Source organism: Medicago truncatula, chromosome 8 (genome assembly GCF_003473485.1).
Source record: "Medicago truncatula cultivar Jemalong A17 chromosome 8, MtrunA17r5.0-ANR, whole genome shotgun sequence".
NCBI lineage: Eukaryota > Viridiplantae > Streptophyta > Magnoliopsida > Fabales > Fabaceae > Medicago > Medicago truncatula.
This window is the reverse complement of record NC_053049.1, coordinates 24,657,975-24,675,307: the sequence shown is the minus strand read 5'-3', so window position 1 is coordinate 24,675,307 and position 17,333 is coordinate 24,657,975. Positions and strand designations below refer to the sequence as shown.

The 17,333-nt window shown below is 34.2% G+C and overlaps 2 protein-coding genes across 4 annotated transcripts; one reads left to right on the top strand and one right to left on the bottom strand.

Moving 5' to 3' along the window:
• Positions 1-6,676: 6,676 nt before the first annotated feature.
• Positions 6,677-12,240, top strand: LOC25502517 (ran guanine nucleotide release factor). Of its 3 annotated transcripts, none has more exons than XM_024773283.2 (10): positions 6,677-6,925; positions 7,743-7,806; positions 7,917-7,980; positions 8,085-8,166; positions 8,809-8,844; positions 8,940-9,077; positions 10,156-10,242; positions 10,861-10,908; positions 11,024-11,100; positions 11,809-12,240. In XM_024773283.2, exons 4-10 carry the CDS (start codon positions 8,092-8,094, stop codon positions 11,957-11,959), a joined length of 612 nt encoding a protein of 203 aa, XP_024629051.1. In that variant the 5' UTR covers positions 6,677-6,925; positions 7,743-7,806; positions 7,917-7,980; positions 8,085-8,091; the 3' UTR covers positions 11,960-12,240. The 3 variants fall into 3 exon arrangements, with proteins under 3 accessions (XP_024629051.1, XP_024629050.1, XP_013445511.1); XM_024773282.2 differs by lacking the exon at positions 7,743-7,806 and adding an exon at positions 7,316-7,392; XM_013590057.3 differs by lacking the exon at positions 7,743-7,806.
• Positions 12,241-14,798: 2,558 nt separating this feature from the next.
• On the bottom strand, positions 14,799-15,926 carry LOC120577508 (pentatricopeptide repeat-containing protein At1g79540). Its single transcript, XM_039829069.1, has one exon. It carries the CDS (start codon positions 15,924-15,926, stop codon positions 14,799-14,801), a length of 1,128 nt encoding a protein of 375 aa, XP_039685003.1.
• Between the last annotated feature and the right edge of the window lie 1,407 nt (positions 15,927-17,333).

Below are 17,333 nucleotides of genomic sequence, written 5' to 3'. Positions count from 1 at the left end.
TGTTAACTCAATTTAAGTAGGTTCATGTAAACTCAATTTAAGTAGGTTCATGTAAACTTAGTTTACATGAACCTACTTAAACTGAATTTAAGTTAACCTTGCCAATGTAAATTAAAACCGTAATCGTACAGTGCATCATTGCAGTTGAACGAAAAAAATTGAAACTAGCAAATAGGAGAAGAAATTCACTTACTTATATCCAATTGAGTATGGATGAAAAATATTTTGATTCACTCTTTAATTTTCATGGAGATTGATATTGAACATCAAATTGTTAGAAAATTTATATAAAAGGGTAATTTTGGTATTATAAAAAAAAATTAAGAAAATTTGGGTGTAACCAGAAAAACATGGGGTGTAAATAGAAAAACTCAAAATTAAATATGTTGTTACCTCTTATAATTTATATTTTGTTCCGTTAATTTAGCTAAGTTGCTTGTGATAATAAGTAATATATGTGGGTTCCTAAATATATATATATATATATATATATATATATATATATATATATATATATATATATATATATATATATATATATGGGGTTGTGTTTAAACTCTAAACACTCAATTTTTCCATAAATAAATATGTAATTGGTCCCCCGTGAGCATATCTCAGTTAGAATGGACATGCATTGTTATATTTTGGGACCAGAGTTCAAACTCCGGACACTCCACTTATTCACCTTAAAAAAGGTGAATTCTAATCACTAGATTACTTTACCCAAAAAAAAATGTGCGATCTCGATGCTATTTGACAAAAAAAAATATATCAATTATTTCTTTTAATCCTTGTAAAAGAAAATCAACTTTTTGTCTTTGTAAAACTTTTAATCACTCTTTTTGTTCTAACATTTTAAGTCAACTCATTCATATTATTAAAAGAAATTTGGCAGAAATGTTTAGAAGAGAATTGAGTGAATTTTAACTAATCAAATAGTGTATGGAAAATTATGTTTTAGACTGGAGTATATTGTTAACATTTCTCATGTTTAGAATATTATAATCTCTTCTAAAAAAATAGAATTTTTCAATATAAAAAAATATGAATATTTAAGTATTAAAAACAAAACAAAAAAAACATTAATTAAGTTGTTTTTAAGGGAACATGTTTAATTCATGATTTATTAAAAAAATTGGGGAGATTCTTACAATATTTTAAATATTTCTGCAAAATTTTATTAAAAATATGAAGGCTACATAAGATTTGACTTAAAAGTAAGGAGCAAAAGTGATGATAAAAAACTTTTGAGGATCAAAAATCTAAGAAAAAATTTAGAAAGACTAAAACGAAAAGTTGATATATTTATTTGGACCTAAAAATATATTTATCACAAAAAAATTAATGTATCCACTACTAATATAGAAAATCAAACTCCAATGAAATTTTGTAATTAACCTCAGTTAAACTCATAATCTTTGTATCGTGAGCTTAGCTCAGTTGGTAGGGATATTGCATAATTTATGCAGGGGTTGAGTTCGAACCCCAGACACCTCAGTTCTCCACATTTAATCGTGTGAGTTTCAGTCACTAGACTACTAGACTAAAAAAAAACTCATAATCTTCTTAATTTTATGAGTTTATTGGTCAATTTCCAAATAAAAAAAAATTGTTATGACATCTATTATCTCTTACTATAAGAAAAAAATCAATCTCCAACAAAATTTCATAATTAATCTCGATTGAATTCATAATCAAGAAGGAGATCACTTGTTACAATTGTGGTGAGAAGGGTCATATCAGTACTAAGTGTACCAAGCCGAAGAAGGCGGTGGAAAAGGTGTTTGCATTGAATGTGGAGGAAGTGGAGCAGCCGGATAATCTTATCCGAGGTATGTGTTTTATCAATAGTACTCCTTTGATTGCGATTATTGATACTGATGTTACTCATTCTTTTATCTCGGTTAGTTGTGTTGAGCGTTTGAAATTGGTTGTAACTCCGTTGTTGCGAGGGATGGTCATCGACACCCCGACTAGTGGTTCAGTGACTACTTCTTTAGTGTGTGCTAAGTGTCATGTTAATTTTGGTAATGTTGATTTTGAGTTAGATCTTGTGTGTCTTCCATTGAATCATATGGATGTGATTTTTTGTATGGATTGAATGTTATCTTTTGGGGTTAGCATTAATTGTTTGACCAAAAGTGTAACATTTTCGAAGCCGGTAGAAAGTTCTTGACCGCGGAGCAAGTGAAGAAGTCTTTGGACGGTGAAGCTTAAGTGTTCATGATGTTTGCATCGTTGAAGGAAAGTTGTGAGAAAGGGGTTAGTGATTTGCCGGTAGTGCAAAAGTTTCCAGAAGTTTTTCCGGATGACATTACCGAATTACCGCTGAAGAGGGAAGTTGAGTTTGCAATTGATTTGGTACCAGGAACGAGTCCTATTTCGATTGCGCCGTATCGGATGTCTGCATCGGAGTTCGGTGAATTGAAGAAGCAGTTAGAAGAGTTGCTTGAGAAGTAGTTTATCAGGGCGAGTGTTTCTCCGTGGGGTGCTCCAGTGTTGTTGGTTAAGAAGAAAGATAGAAACATGAGGTTGTGTGTGGATTATCGGCAGTTGAACAAGGTGACGATTAAGAATCGGTATCCGCTTATGAGGATTGATGATTTGATGGATCGGCTGGTTGGTGCAGAGGTGTTTAGTAAGATTGATTTGAGATCAGGATATCATCATATTAGAGTGAAAGCGGAAGATATATCCAAAACCGCGTTCCGAACAAGGTATGGACAGTATGAGTATTCTGTGATGCCATTTGGAGTATCCAATGCGCCAGGTGTCTTCATGGAATATATGAATAGAATATTTCATCCTTATCTGGACCGTTTTGTGGTGGTGTTTATAGATGATATTTTGGTGTATTCGAAGTCTGAGGAGAAGCATGCTGAGCATTTGAGGATAGTGTTGCGAGTCTTAAAGGAGAATCAGTTATGTGCTAAGTTGTCTAAGTGTGAGTTTTGGTTGTGGGAAGTGAGTTTCCTTGGTCATGTGATTTCTAAGGGTGGTATTTCCGTGGATCCGTCGAAGGTTGATGCAGTGTTGCAGTGGGAATCTCCTAAGTCTATTTTTGATATTAGAAGCTTTCTTGGATTGGCAGGTTATTATCGGAGGTTTATTGAAGGATTCTCTAAGTTGGCGTTGCCATTGACGCAGTTGACTCGGAAAGGACAAGCTTATGTTTGTGATGCTAAGTGTGAGAAGAGTTTCCAAGAGTTGAAGAAGTGGTTGACTTCAGCTCCAGTGTTGATTTTGACGAATCCGAAGGAATCGTTTGTTGTGTATTGCGATGCTTTTAAGATGGGTCTTGGTGGTGTGCTTATGCAGAATCGTCAGGTTATGGCTTATGCTTCAAGGCAGTTGAAAGTGCACGAGAGGAATTATCCGACTCATGATTTGGAATTGGCGGCCATTGTGTATGCATTGAAGATTTGGAGGCATTATATGTATAGTTCTAACTTTGAGGTGTTCAGTGACCACAAGAGTTTGAAGTATCTGTTTGATCAGAAGGAGTTGAATATGAGGCAAAGAAGATGGTTGGAATATCTTAAAGATTTTGATTTTCAGTTGAGTTATCATCCTGGGAAGGCTAATGTTGTTGCAGATGCTTTGAGTAGAAAAACTTTGCATATGTCTGCTTTGATGGTTAAAGAGTTGGAATTGATTGAGCCGTTTCGAGATTTGAGTTTGGTTAGTGAGTTAACGCCATATTTTGGCTAGTGAGGTTAGTGAGGTTAGGAATGTTGAAGTTAACAAGTAATATTTTGGAAGAGATTAAGAATGGTCAGAGAGAAGATTTGGAACTCGTGGATCGAGTGGTGTTGGTTGTAACACCCCGTTATCCCAACAACATAAATATTTAATAAAATCAGAGTTAAACAACAAACGAAATGTCACACTGCTTTTCAAAAATTCATAAATAGAATAAAATACTATTTATTAAATAATAGCTTTGGTAAAACATATCAATTCATCGCAGCGGAATATTTTCAACATTAAACAACTTCCAATAAATCTGGCACATGGCCTCAACATAATTATCTTAAAAGATTCAATCCAACACCAACAGGTTCATATTGATACATAAGGAATGATGAATACAACGACAATATTTCCCATCCCGTTACGTATCAGAGCAACTAAGACACATGTGAGGAAAAGTCCACTCACAACAGCAACTAACAACTACTATTCTGGATCACCTGCAAGTTACCCATACGAAGGGCAACATTTCCAAGCAGAAGGGGTGAGATTCACAAACAATAATAATAGGTATATAATTCATCAATTGTATTTAACAATCTAATAAACAACATATATTTCTACAGTCATGTTACTTGCTTTATTGACATTAACAACATCTACAAATTCAACCAACAACAACAACATCAACTCAACCAACAACAACGACTATGCAACGACACAACAACCATGCAACGACACAACGACAAATGCGACAATGCACATGCATGTGGTACCATTTTAACGCGTTTTGAATGAACGAGCATTCACAGGGCATAAGCCCTCAACAATTTGAATGAACTAGCATTCACAGGGCATGAGCCCTCAACAGTTGAATAATTAAGTATTCACAGGGCATGAGCCCTCAACAGTTTGAATGATTAAGCATTCACAGGGCATGAGCCCTCAACAGTTTGAATGATTAAGCATTCACAGGGCATGAGCCCTCAACGATTTATGAGTATGCAATAGACTCAACTTTGTGTATATCAACATACAACTCATCTACAACAACGACAACATGGACAACAACATCTACTATACAACAGTACATATTTAAATATGACTTACACCTCAACATGGTCAACTTGTGACACAACAACTTTTGACAATGGCATTCAACAACTTGTATATTTTATTTAAATGTAATTATACATAAATCAACAATCAATCATATTCAAATCAACAGCTCTAGTAAAAATAGCATAATTAATCATAATTATTTATTCTACCCAAAAGTCCAACGAAAAAAACGGATGTGAACAAATACGCAAAAAAACACAATGTGGCATCAGCCACTGTGCAATCTCGCCAGGCGAGTGCACTACTCGCTATGGCGAGCTCAAGGAAATGGCTACTCGCTAGGGCGAGTAAGTCACTCGTCGTGGCGAGCAGAAAATAGTTGCTCTCGGGAGTTTTGATATTTTTCACACTAAATCCTCATTTTTAAGCTCCCTAATCTTTTTTTTGACCAAAAACTTGCCCGGTCCTCTCTATATATATCCAGGCACCCAAAACCATCCAACCCACGTCCTGTAACGACATTTTGAAAAATCAAGTTTTCCCCCTCAGGTACTCGCCAAGGCGAGCGATCTTGCTCGCGAGGCGAGCGATGGATTGGCTTACTCGCCAGGCGAGTCAGCTTACTCGCCATGGTGAGTTGCGTTAGGTCAGACTACGTGAATTCTGCAGTTTTCACCAAAAGTCCAAATTTTCCCCAATTCAGTCCCCAAAACTGATTACAGAAGTGTTATAAGTTTCTGCCTATGACCTGAACACAATCTAACAGTATTGCCATGGTTTCCACACTCTTCAATTCAAAAATTAATAATCAAAACCTAATCCCAATTCCCAAATTTAACCAGAACCCCTTGCTAAAACAAAATCAGAATTATACAGACTATAATCATTGAGAGTTAGCCTCACCCTTACCTTAGATTGATGAACAAAACTCTACAGAATCTGATTCTCCCCCACTTGGCTCTTCTCTTGGTTTTTCTCCCAAAACTCTGTTTGTTCGTGAAAACTGCTTCTAACTCCTATTTTCTAATTTTCTCAGTAAACATAACCTCCCAAAATCTAATTAACTTCCACTTAATTCACTTAACTATTATTTAACCCCAAAACTCCAAATAAATTCCAATTCTCACTTATTTTATTAAATAATAAAAATAGTCATTTAATAAAATACATCACACCATAAAATCAACATAAATCATTTAAAATCATATAAAAGACTTTAAATCAATCAAAAATAATTAAATAACAATTAGGGCGTTACAACTCTCCCCAACTTAGAGAATTTCGTCCTCGAAAATATTACCTCATGCAAACAACTCTGGATAAGACTCCATCATCTTACTCTCCAGCTCCCATGTCAAACTTTCACCAGTCGCTCCTCCCCAAGCGACTTTCACTAGAGGTATCTCCTTGTGTAACGCCCTCTTTGTTTATTTGATTATTTTTATAGAGTTTAGAGTCTATTTAGATGATTTATGTGAATTAAATGATAATGTGATGTGTTGTGATTTATTAAGTAGCTTATTTTATTATTTAATAGAATAAGATTTGAAAATAAAATAAATATTGAGATGAGGGGTTGTTTTGAGAATTTAGAGAGTTTTGTGGGAAAAAGAGGAAATAAGATAAGATAGATGGGAAGAGATAAATAGGAGAAAAATAGGTTAGAATTATTTTCACGTACAACCAGTTTTGAAGAGAAAGGGAGAACAAGAGAAAAAGAGAACAAGAGAGAGCTGCTGATCGATTTTGTTAAGGTAAGAGTAAGAGTAACATTCAATTTTCTTAAGCCTATGATTCTCATGATTAGAGCGGAACTCGGGGGTGCTAAGGGGAGCCACCGCCACCCCATCTATAAAAAAATAAATAAATATTTATACACTGGAAATTACTTTAATGCCCTTAACTAATATGAATGTTACCAATTCAATTTCATTTCCTCTTCCCCTTTCTCTTTCATCTGATGCGCGTTCCTCTTTTTTCTTCTCCCAGCCAAAGCAAAACCACCGAACAACATCCACCACCACACCACTGCCGGCGAGCCGCGACCACTCTTCTCCTTCTCCATCCATCACCGCCGCACCCCCCCTCAATCTTCTGTATTGATTCTTTAGTTTAGAGAGCTATCTCCATCCATCTCTCTCCACAAACCCTAATTGTTGTAACTTGTAAGGTAATGTGAAATTGAATGTAATTTCCTTCAATTCTGATTTGATGATTACATGTTCTTTAGTAATGTGAAATTGAATGTGAAATTGATTTTTTTTAGTTTTCGATTGCTACTGATTACTACAGAACTCTGAATGTTTTACTAAGCCATGAATGTTCTGCTTATTATTATGGTTTAGAACATGAACTCTGATTGCTACTGAACTGTTACTTGTGTTTAAATAATTGTATTGAGTGTGAGAGACGAATTCCAATTGAAAGCCTCGGTTTTAAATAATTGTCTTAAACAATAGTAGAATATGAAAGCCTGATAACTAGTCAAATTGTTTTAGAGTTACTATATGTAATTAAGAAAAGTTAACTTACTTCCTTTGCCAATTTTAATCATGTATAGAGGAGGACGTAATCAATAATCCTAAATAGTAGAGGTGGAAAAGATGGAAAATGTAAGCTTATTTGATTCAAAAAAATGTAAGCATATCTTCAACTTCTAGCATGCCTAGATGAGCTAATCTTCCTCTATTTTTGATAGTGTTTGGTTTTTCTGTATATGACTAGCATGTTCTAGCAACTTGTCATGAAAAGTAGAAACATTCATGGCATTTTCCATCAGAAAGATCTATCAAACCTGGCTCAACTTTTGTATTCAGCTATCATCGTCTTCTGTTTATGAAAATCAAGTGAAATTGGTTCATTTTGAAATCATTTATGTTATTTCAATGAAATTGAAACCGGCTATTGTTATGAAATTTGAATGTTATTAGAATTGATGTAACATTGGAACCATGTATTGTTAGTTGATTTTGAAACTGTTTCAACAGGAAAAGTTAAGATGAAAAGTCGGGATGCGTAAAGCATCACTTTGAATATGATGATCGGTTTTTGGTATTATTTTGTTGAAATTTTTTATGAACGACACCGAAATGGGTCGTATTGTATATTATATGATTTATATATTTTAGTTTATTTTTAAAGCTGCCACCCCAAAATTTTAGGTCTGGCTCCGCCACTGCTCTCATAATCACACTCTCGCGCAATTCGGTTCATATAATTTACCAGGTACTGTTACTCCCATTTGGGTCTTCAATTTCGTTTATATTTTTTCTTCACTTTTTTAATTTTTGGTTGCTGCTGATATCGTTTTAATTGATTTTTTTCACTAGTGCAAAAATGTCACAAGATGTTGTTTATCAACGCCCTTTGTTTGGTGGAAGAATATCAAGCACGTTCCCCAACAGGTTCCAGGTAAAACATCATTGTCTTTTATGTTGAAAAAGGATTTTTTTTGGCTATGTAGTAGCACTGACACTTCTGATCGAACGTGTCTGACCTATGAAGCATGGACACATACGCTACACTTACACAGTCAAATTGACACTGATGTTTGAGAAAATGACATGATTTAATGTAATTATGTGTGTCGGTGTTGGACACTATACACCTTTGTGACAAGAAGTGTCAGTGCTACGGAGTGTTTGAGACACTATACACTATGAGTGTCTATGTCCTGTTGGTGTTGGTGCTTCATAGAATTTTGTTGATAGTTTTCGGTGTTATTTGGTTGGTTTCATAGAATTTTGTTGGTCGTTTTTCTTGAAACACTATTTTTGAAATTTTGTTTGTGTAGCACCACTTCAGAGTTAAGGTGTTTATAAAGTCCGACATGTATTGTGTTCGACACTGAAACATGTGGTTATATTCAATTAGTTTTGTATTTTTCAAATTATTATTCGTGTCTGTCTGGGCTGTGCCGTGTTCATGTCAGTGCTTCGTAGACTTTTGTTGATTTTTTTTTTATTTTTTATTTTTATGTTCTTTGCACAAACTCTTGGAAGACACTTTAATTTTTAGTTTTGTTGAAGTTAAGGTTCTTGTTATTTCTTGTAGGATGTCAGTGATATACGACAAGTTCCTGATCATCAGGTTTGTTGGGCATTCTCTTTGAATTTGGATATATTGTATTGTTGTGTTTGATCTTGTTTACGAAGTTAATTTTTGTGTGTTGGTTATTTATATAGGAGGTGTTTGCGGATCCTAGCCGTGATGAAAGCTTGATTGTTGAGCTTTTAGAGTTTAAGCCTGATATTGCTGACAATGGAAGTGCTGCATGGTTTCTTCAAGACCTTGCTAGGGAGCAGGATGCAGAAGGAACTGTGGTATGTTATTGTTTCAATTTCAATTTGGTTTCTTCAAATTATTACAATGAAATTTGACTTTGTAATTGGTATAGAAACTGGATTATGTTGTGTTTGTTTATCATATGTGGCGGCAATGAATTATTAGGGAATGTGTGGCTGATACAATGAGTAAAGGCGTGTTTTTTGAACTATTGGGCCACTAATGAATGAATTGTACTGACGGTTTTTTTTGTTGGTTTGGTTCAGTTGAAGTGTGCTTTCATTTTTACTCGATTTGATTCATCAAATCGTCGTAGGAAATTAGTGAAGGGATGCCTGCCGTAGAAGGCAATAGCATGGTTGTATGGCGGATTTTTGGCATTCTGCCATCCACCATGGTCAACACTGTTTGTATTTATATCTAGAGATTTAACTGTCAGCAATTTTTGGTAGACTCCATTTCGTCTTTCAGTTTACTACAATATTGCATGTAAAAGTTTGCCCCATTTTTTGATGAACCAACTATTTCAAATACTCAAGTTGTTAAGTGAAGATACATTCATGATATATTATACTCCCTCCGGTCCTATATATAAGAAACAATTTACTTTTTTGATTCATTGAATAGTTGATGTATTTGGTCTATTTCTAGGCTAGGTACATTAATTATTGAATAAATCTAAAAAATTAACTTTTTCTTATAAATAGGACCGGAGGTAGTAATTTATATCTCTAAAGTTCTTGTTCATGTAAGAGTCCTGAGGCTTGAAACTTAGAGACTTAGACTATGCATAGATCCCATATACCTTTTGCGGATATTTAACATCTTGTACTAGAAGAATACAGACAGTGATATAAGAAAGCTCTAATACCATGTCATGAACCAAATTATTCCAAAAGTTCTCGCAGCTATGATATAAGTATTATGTCTATGATACTTCTGATGCTTGAATTATTTGACACAATGTAGTTAAAGAACTACGATTTCTCAATGTGTGCATGCATTCGCATATATCTCAATACAAAGGGACAATACTTTCTATAAGAGAGGATAAATTTCCTTCTGCTTAGTTCCTTTGCTGTTCCATGATCATCTATGCCCTTTAAATTATTTCAGCTTATTGAGCAATCAGGAGTTCTTGAAGCACCAGGTTTGATGTATAATAATATACCGGCTGTTGTAACAACTGCAGTAGGCCAAATGGTAAAGTTTTTATACTCTTTTTGACTTTTATAAGATGTGACTGCATCATTTTGTAGATGAGTAATCTCAGGACTAATGTGCATACATTTTTCTTATACTTCTTTGGATTGCCAATTAGATATTGAAATCCACTTGCATGCCTTTTTGTCCATCATATTTAGCATTGGCAAATTGATGATTTTTAGAACTTCTGTTTCAGTAAATGTTTGCATTGATGCTTCCTATAGTCTAAGTAATGCCGTGATTCTCTAATCCTTTTTAAGGCTTCCCATTTTTCTATTACAAACTACAAGCCAACTTTCAATTAGTCTGTTCTTAGTCCAGTGAGTTTGTGCCTAAGCTATGAATTTTGTGACTTCGAGAAACCAGAAACTGACATTTTATAGTGGTTTACTTTAGAACTGTCATTTGGATTATTTAGATTTTCAATCAGTTATTCTTCTTGAAGCTGCTCAAACAGAAAAACAATTACGTGTTTACTTCTACTGTAGGTCTGTTGAGTGTTGACCTAACAACGGGTTTGTTGTGCTAGTTAACTGCTATGTTCTTTGGCAGTTTGTGTTTCAGATGTTATTCTTTTTACCCTTCACTAACTCTGTTTCTATCAAATATTGCCAGGCGATTTCTAAGGGACGACAAGGACGGGAAGCACAAAATATTGTGAAAGTATGTTCTGTTTTTCTGGGCATTTTTTGAAATTTTGCATTTGCTAATTTGTCATTTTTTTTTCTTCATAATAATTAGTTGGTCTTGTGAATTTGTCATTGTTTCCTTTAATCAGGTTTATTTGGCTAATTTGCGTGTTAAAGGAGTTGACACTGATGTACTAATCACTGCATATGAGCCCATTGTTATCAAGTAAGTTTCTGAAATATCTTTTTCTTGACATAAGACCTTTGGATAACTGTCTTATAATTTGGCTGTTTAAACTGTTTACTCATTGGGTGAGTTGAGTTGAATTTTATACGGGCATTTCATTTGATTCAGACTCCATTTTTTTTTATAAAATCTGATCTTTTGTGTACACGTTAAATTTGATAGTTTCAAGGGTGTGTCTGAATCAAGAGTTTAATTGAAAGTTTATTCAATAAATTATTCTAGTCAGCTTAATTAAATATCTACCCATGTACTATTCTGGCGTGTCTATAATTAGTCTGTGTTTTGATAAACTGACAACAGTTATATAATCATGTTTTAATTTAGTTTTTTCAGTTTATTCAAATCTTAATACAAGAGCATGCTATGATGAGTTTAAATCAATTTTAAATAAGCTTTTCTAAACCTTCTCTAAACCGAACAACGTTAGAGCTTTGCATTAGAGGTAAATCAGAAAAAAGAAACGAAATGTTGGCTGCATTACATAATTGGGCCGACTTTGTGGAAGCTAGGTTACAAGTCATTTAAGCATGTGTTTGGTTGATCGGTGGGTAATTGCCATCGTGAATTTTGATCTCTCACTGAATTTTAGAAGCTCCAATATGTAGTTTTTTGTCGACCATGATTTTCCACTGTGATTCTGGTGTTTTCCAAAACACACACTATTTCTATTTTATTTTATGATTGCAGCCCTTTTAGCGAAAGTGCGGACACAGTTGGTGCGGGCATGGCTGTGCCTGCGTCACAAGCTGGATGTATTTCAATGGACGAGGTCTTTAAACTTGCTGCTACAAGCTTCAAGGTTTATGATTGGAGTCTTTTTGATGCATCAAGACCCTAAGTGTGTGTGCTAGGCAATGTTAAAGTATATGGCGTTGGAAAATTTTAGAATTATCATCATTTGGGTGAAATTTTGAACATAGGTGCATTCCCATTTTCTGTTTTGGTCTTCCTCATGGAATTTTCTTTGGGCAGAACTTTTTGTTTTCTTCTTCGTATTTATTAGTCGGTAGGATTGTCAGCGAGAATATGTTCAATTATTTAGAAAAATTGGTAAAAATTTTCCTTTGAGGAGATGCTGGAATAGAGTTTGTTCTAAGTCTCTTAGAACATTCAGGGAAATATATACATTCATGGTATATATACATTCAGGGACCAAATTAGAGTTATTGGAAATATATACATTCAGGGACCAAATTGACTAAAAGAGACTACATTCAGGGACTAAATTGACTAACAGAGACTACATTCAGGGACTATTTTGCAATTTATCGCATTCATGGACTAAAGTGATGACTCGTTTCCTATTCAGGGACTAAAGTGACTAATCTTCCGTGTATTTTTCATAGATATTTATTCGTTTGAAGACTTCCAGACAATTTTTGTGAGATGGAATTGGTATTTGCAAAATTAGAAGGCAAGATCCCAAGGGAATCACAAGTTACATGAACCACTAATTAAAATAATAATATCCCTATTAATCATAATAATAGAATATTTTTCGTCTCTGCACAGTGGTTAAGCTTGAACAAAAAATTTGGGGGTGATAAGACGAAGATAAAAAATTTAAGTTGCACATTTACTAAAGGAAAATTTAAAAAAGGGTTAATTGTTGAAGTCTCTCTAACATCTCTAAAATAAAAGCACAATTTTTTATGTCAGGTAGCCTAGTGGTTAAGAATTCACTTTTAAAGTGAATAAATGGGGTGTCAGGGGTTCGAACCTCAACCCCTACATATAATAATGCATTGTCCCTGTCAATTGAGTTATGCTCACGGAAACTAAAAGCACAAATTTTACCATTATAATTTAAGATTCTTCCTATTTAGGTTTTCCAACAACCCAATCACATATGAGGTGTACTGACGTGTAGAGAGAATCTTGTCACAAAAAATCTTCTCAAAAAAATTTCTCACAATTTTTTTTCTAACATGAATTGAAAACTTGAGGTCGAATTTGTTAATGATGTTTTGCAGTCATGCTTAGGATGTTAAAATAAGGTCTCTCCAACCTAAAATAAGAATTTTCCGACAAGGAAAGAATTAATTATGAATTTTTAAATCGTCAACAATAAAAAATCAAAACAATGGAAACCACAACCTAGAAAACGAATTTTTAGAAGATTTTTTCCTTAGTACTCTAAAAAACTACAGTGAAATGTGTAACACCCCGTTTTCCCAACGTAAAAATTTCATTTAATTAATCAGAGTAATTCACATAAACGGAATGTACCATTTCTTTTCTTAAAATCATAAACGAAATAATTAACTAATTATCCTTCAAAATTCAATAACATAATATTTAATACTTCGCAGCGGAATTTATTCGAACATCTAAAATAATTTTGGCACGAAGGCCTCATCAAAGTATCTCATAAAAATCCAATTAACAACTTAATCATGTAAATTCATAAGCAATACGTAAGGAATAGAAAAGCATGCAACAAAGTTCCCATCCCGTTACGTATCAGAGCACCTAAAGACACACATGAGAGATAATCCACTCATGACAACAATCTAACAACAACTTAAACTCGATCACCTGCAAGTTACTCATACGAAGAGCAACATTTCCATGCAGAAGGGGTGAGATTTCACAAAACAATAATATCAAGCATATAATTGATTAATTATATTTAACAACATAAATAACTTCATCTATTAGTAATAATAATCCTTTATGTAATGATTCTTAATAACTCAACAAACTTCTAATTATCATTAACTTCATATTCATCACATTATAAACTTCATCATATAGCACATAATAACCAAATCATAACCAACATAGATCATCACATCATAAATATCATCTTTAACACACAACGTAATCATCATCTCATAATAACTTAGATCACACAACATAATCATCACTTAATAATAATAATAATATACAACACAACATAATCATCACTTAATAATAATAATCATATACAACACAACATAATCATCACTTAATAATAATATAAACAACACATATTCATCATCTTATAATAATACAACAACACATATTCATCATCTTATAATAATATAACAACATATTCATCATCTCATCATAATATAACAACACATATTCATCATCTTATAATAATATAAGAACAACATATTCATCATCTCATCATAATATAACAACACATATTTATCATCTCATAATAACTTAAACGACAACGATTAATAAATATTAATACTTCATTTAGTTCTTTATTAACAACTCATTGACAAATGACAACTTAACGACAATGACAATGCAACTTCAACTTCTTAATCATGCATGTGGTACCAACCAGGGCATCAAGCCCCCAACATATTGAGCGTAAATAGGCTCACAGAGCATCAAGCCCTATCCCTTCACATATTATGTATAAATATACATTACGGAGCATCAAGCCCTCACCCAACGTAAATGAGTATGCAATGGACTCAACATCTTAACAACTTAACAACTTAGACATCTCTTATGACTCCAATAATTTGGATCAACATCTTACAACTTAAAAACAACTTAAACCAACATTAGCATCTTAATGATATTAATACATCACATCAGCAAAGCAACACCATCAAATAATTTACAGCAAGTCAACATCAACAATAATCATCTAATACAACCATTACAACTTCATATCAACATCTTTCGCAATATATAAATATTCTCACATTAATCATCAAAGTAAATCATATTCAGCAGCTAATGATTAATATTGTAGCGTTGATTTTGATATTGAACTCATCAAGAACAGATAATATAATTAATGCTTCAGATACTTTTCCTGCTTGACAGAACCCAATAAGTAGAATTGTATATGGAGCTAATTTAAAATCTCTGGCCTTGAAGTCCAGTTCAAGTAAACCTCGAATCACTTGTTCCAATTTTTCTCCGAATAAATATTTTTCTAGAGTACTGATTGAGTCGTTGTCCCGACTAGGAAGGCTCTTCAAATGTTCCAAATAAAGAGTGAATGCACATGAGACCTTGCTCTTTCTACACAAACAAGTCATAAGTGTTCTATAAACTGAAAGGGTAGGTTCAGAGCTAGTCTTCTGCATACGTTGAAAAACCTTAAATGCCTCATCTTCTCTATCAACCATGAACAACCCTTTGATAATTGTCCCATACGTAACATTATTGGGTGAGGGATAACCCTTCTTTTGCAGGAACTCAAAAAAATTATAAGCAGCGTTAACTTCACGATCCATGCAAAGGGCATTGAGTAGAATGTTGTATGTAATGATGTCAGGCTTAACCTCGCCAGCAAGATTAGCGATTAACTTGTAAGCCCTCAAAATTTGTCCTGCCTCACACATTTCCTTCGCCTTTTTCAGGAGCCTGGCACTATCAGAAACCTGACCAGAACCTTGAGAAAGACTGAGGTGTAACGAAAGTCTTCTCCCGACCTCCAACTTGCAAAATAAAATTTTTGCTTTCTCAAGATTATTAGCTTTGCACAGTCCATTTATAAGCGTATTGAAGGTCACAACCGAAGGTTCACATCCAAGCTTCTCCATTTGATTAAATAATTCTTGTGCCTCAGCAACCATTCCTCGCTTACACATTTCACATATGAGAATTGTGTGCGTGCAAACATTGTGCTCAGAAATTTCAAGAAGAAGAGATTGTGCTCGATTCAAAAGACCTACATCACATAAACCTTGAATTACAGCATTGTAGCAATAAGCATCAGGAGTTAAACCTATCTGAGTCCTCTCTTCTAACATCTTAGCAGCTTCACCAACCCTGCTCTCCTTTGACAAACCACGTATCATAATAGCGTACAAAACAACATCAGGCACAATCCCCTCCTTAAACATCTTTGTATACCACGCATGTGCTTCCCTATATCTCAGCAGCTTCTCTTTGGTCTTCTCTCCTCTTGTTCTCCCTTTTTCTCCCAAAAGTGATTGTACGTGAAAACTATTATGACTTAGGTTTTCTCCTATTTATATCTCTTCCCATCTATTTTATCTTATTCCTCTTTTTCCCACAAAACTCTCTAAAATCTCAAAACAACCCCTCATCTCAATGTTTATTTTATTTTCAAATCTTATTCTGTTAAATAATAAAATAAGACCTCTCAAATAAAATAACACACATCACATAATCACATAAATCACATAAATCACGTAAATCACACCAATCATATAAATATATTCTAAAACTCATTAAAATAATCAATTAATCAAAACGGGCGTTACAACTCTCCCCAACTTATAAGATTTTCGTATGAGAAAATCTAAATCGTGCGTAGGGTAATTCCGCTCATGAATTCTCAACTGTCTCGATGCATAAGCTACTACCTTGCCATCTTGCATAAGCACACCACCTAAGCCCAACTTGGACGCATCACAATATACCACAAAAGGTTCATCGGACTTCGGTAAAATCAAAATCGGAGCTGTCGTCAACCGCTTCTTCAATTCACTAAAACTGTTCTCACACTGAACATCCCACACAAAGGCTTTACCTTTACAAGTCAACTGCGTTAACGGAAGTGCCAACTTGGAAAATCCTTCTATAAATCTTCGGTAATAACCAGCCAAACCCAAAAAGCTTCTAATCTCTGTAACTGACTTAGGAGTCTCCCATTGCGATACCGCATCAACTTTAGAGGGATCTACTGCAATACCATCACCAGAAATAACATGGCCAAGGAAACTCACCTCTTTCAACCATAATTCACACTTTGATAATTTAGCATAAAGTTTCTTCTCTTTCAACACTTGCAAAACAATCTTCAAATGTTCAACATGTTCTTCTTCGGACTTGGAGTAAATCAAAATATCATCAATGAATACAACCACGAAACGATCCAAAAATGCATGAAAAATGCGATTCATGTACTCCATAAACACACCTGGCGCATTTGTAACACCGAAAGGCATCACTTTATATTCATAATGTCCATAACGCGTTCTGAATGCTATCTTCTGCATATCTTCATCTTTCACTTTAATCTGGTGATAACCCGATCTCAAGTCAATCTTGCTAAACACACGTGCACCCACTAACTGATCCATCAAGTCATCAATTCTCGGAAGTGAATACCTATTCTTTATCGTCACTTTATTCAACTGTCGATAGTCAATACACAATCTTATGCTACCATCTTTCTTCTTAACCAGCAATACCGGCGCTCCCCAAGGTGAAACACTTGGTCTTACAAACTTCTTATCAAGCAAATCTTCTAACTGTTTCTTCAACTCAGCCAACTCAGAAGT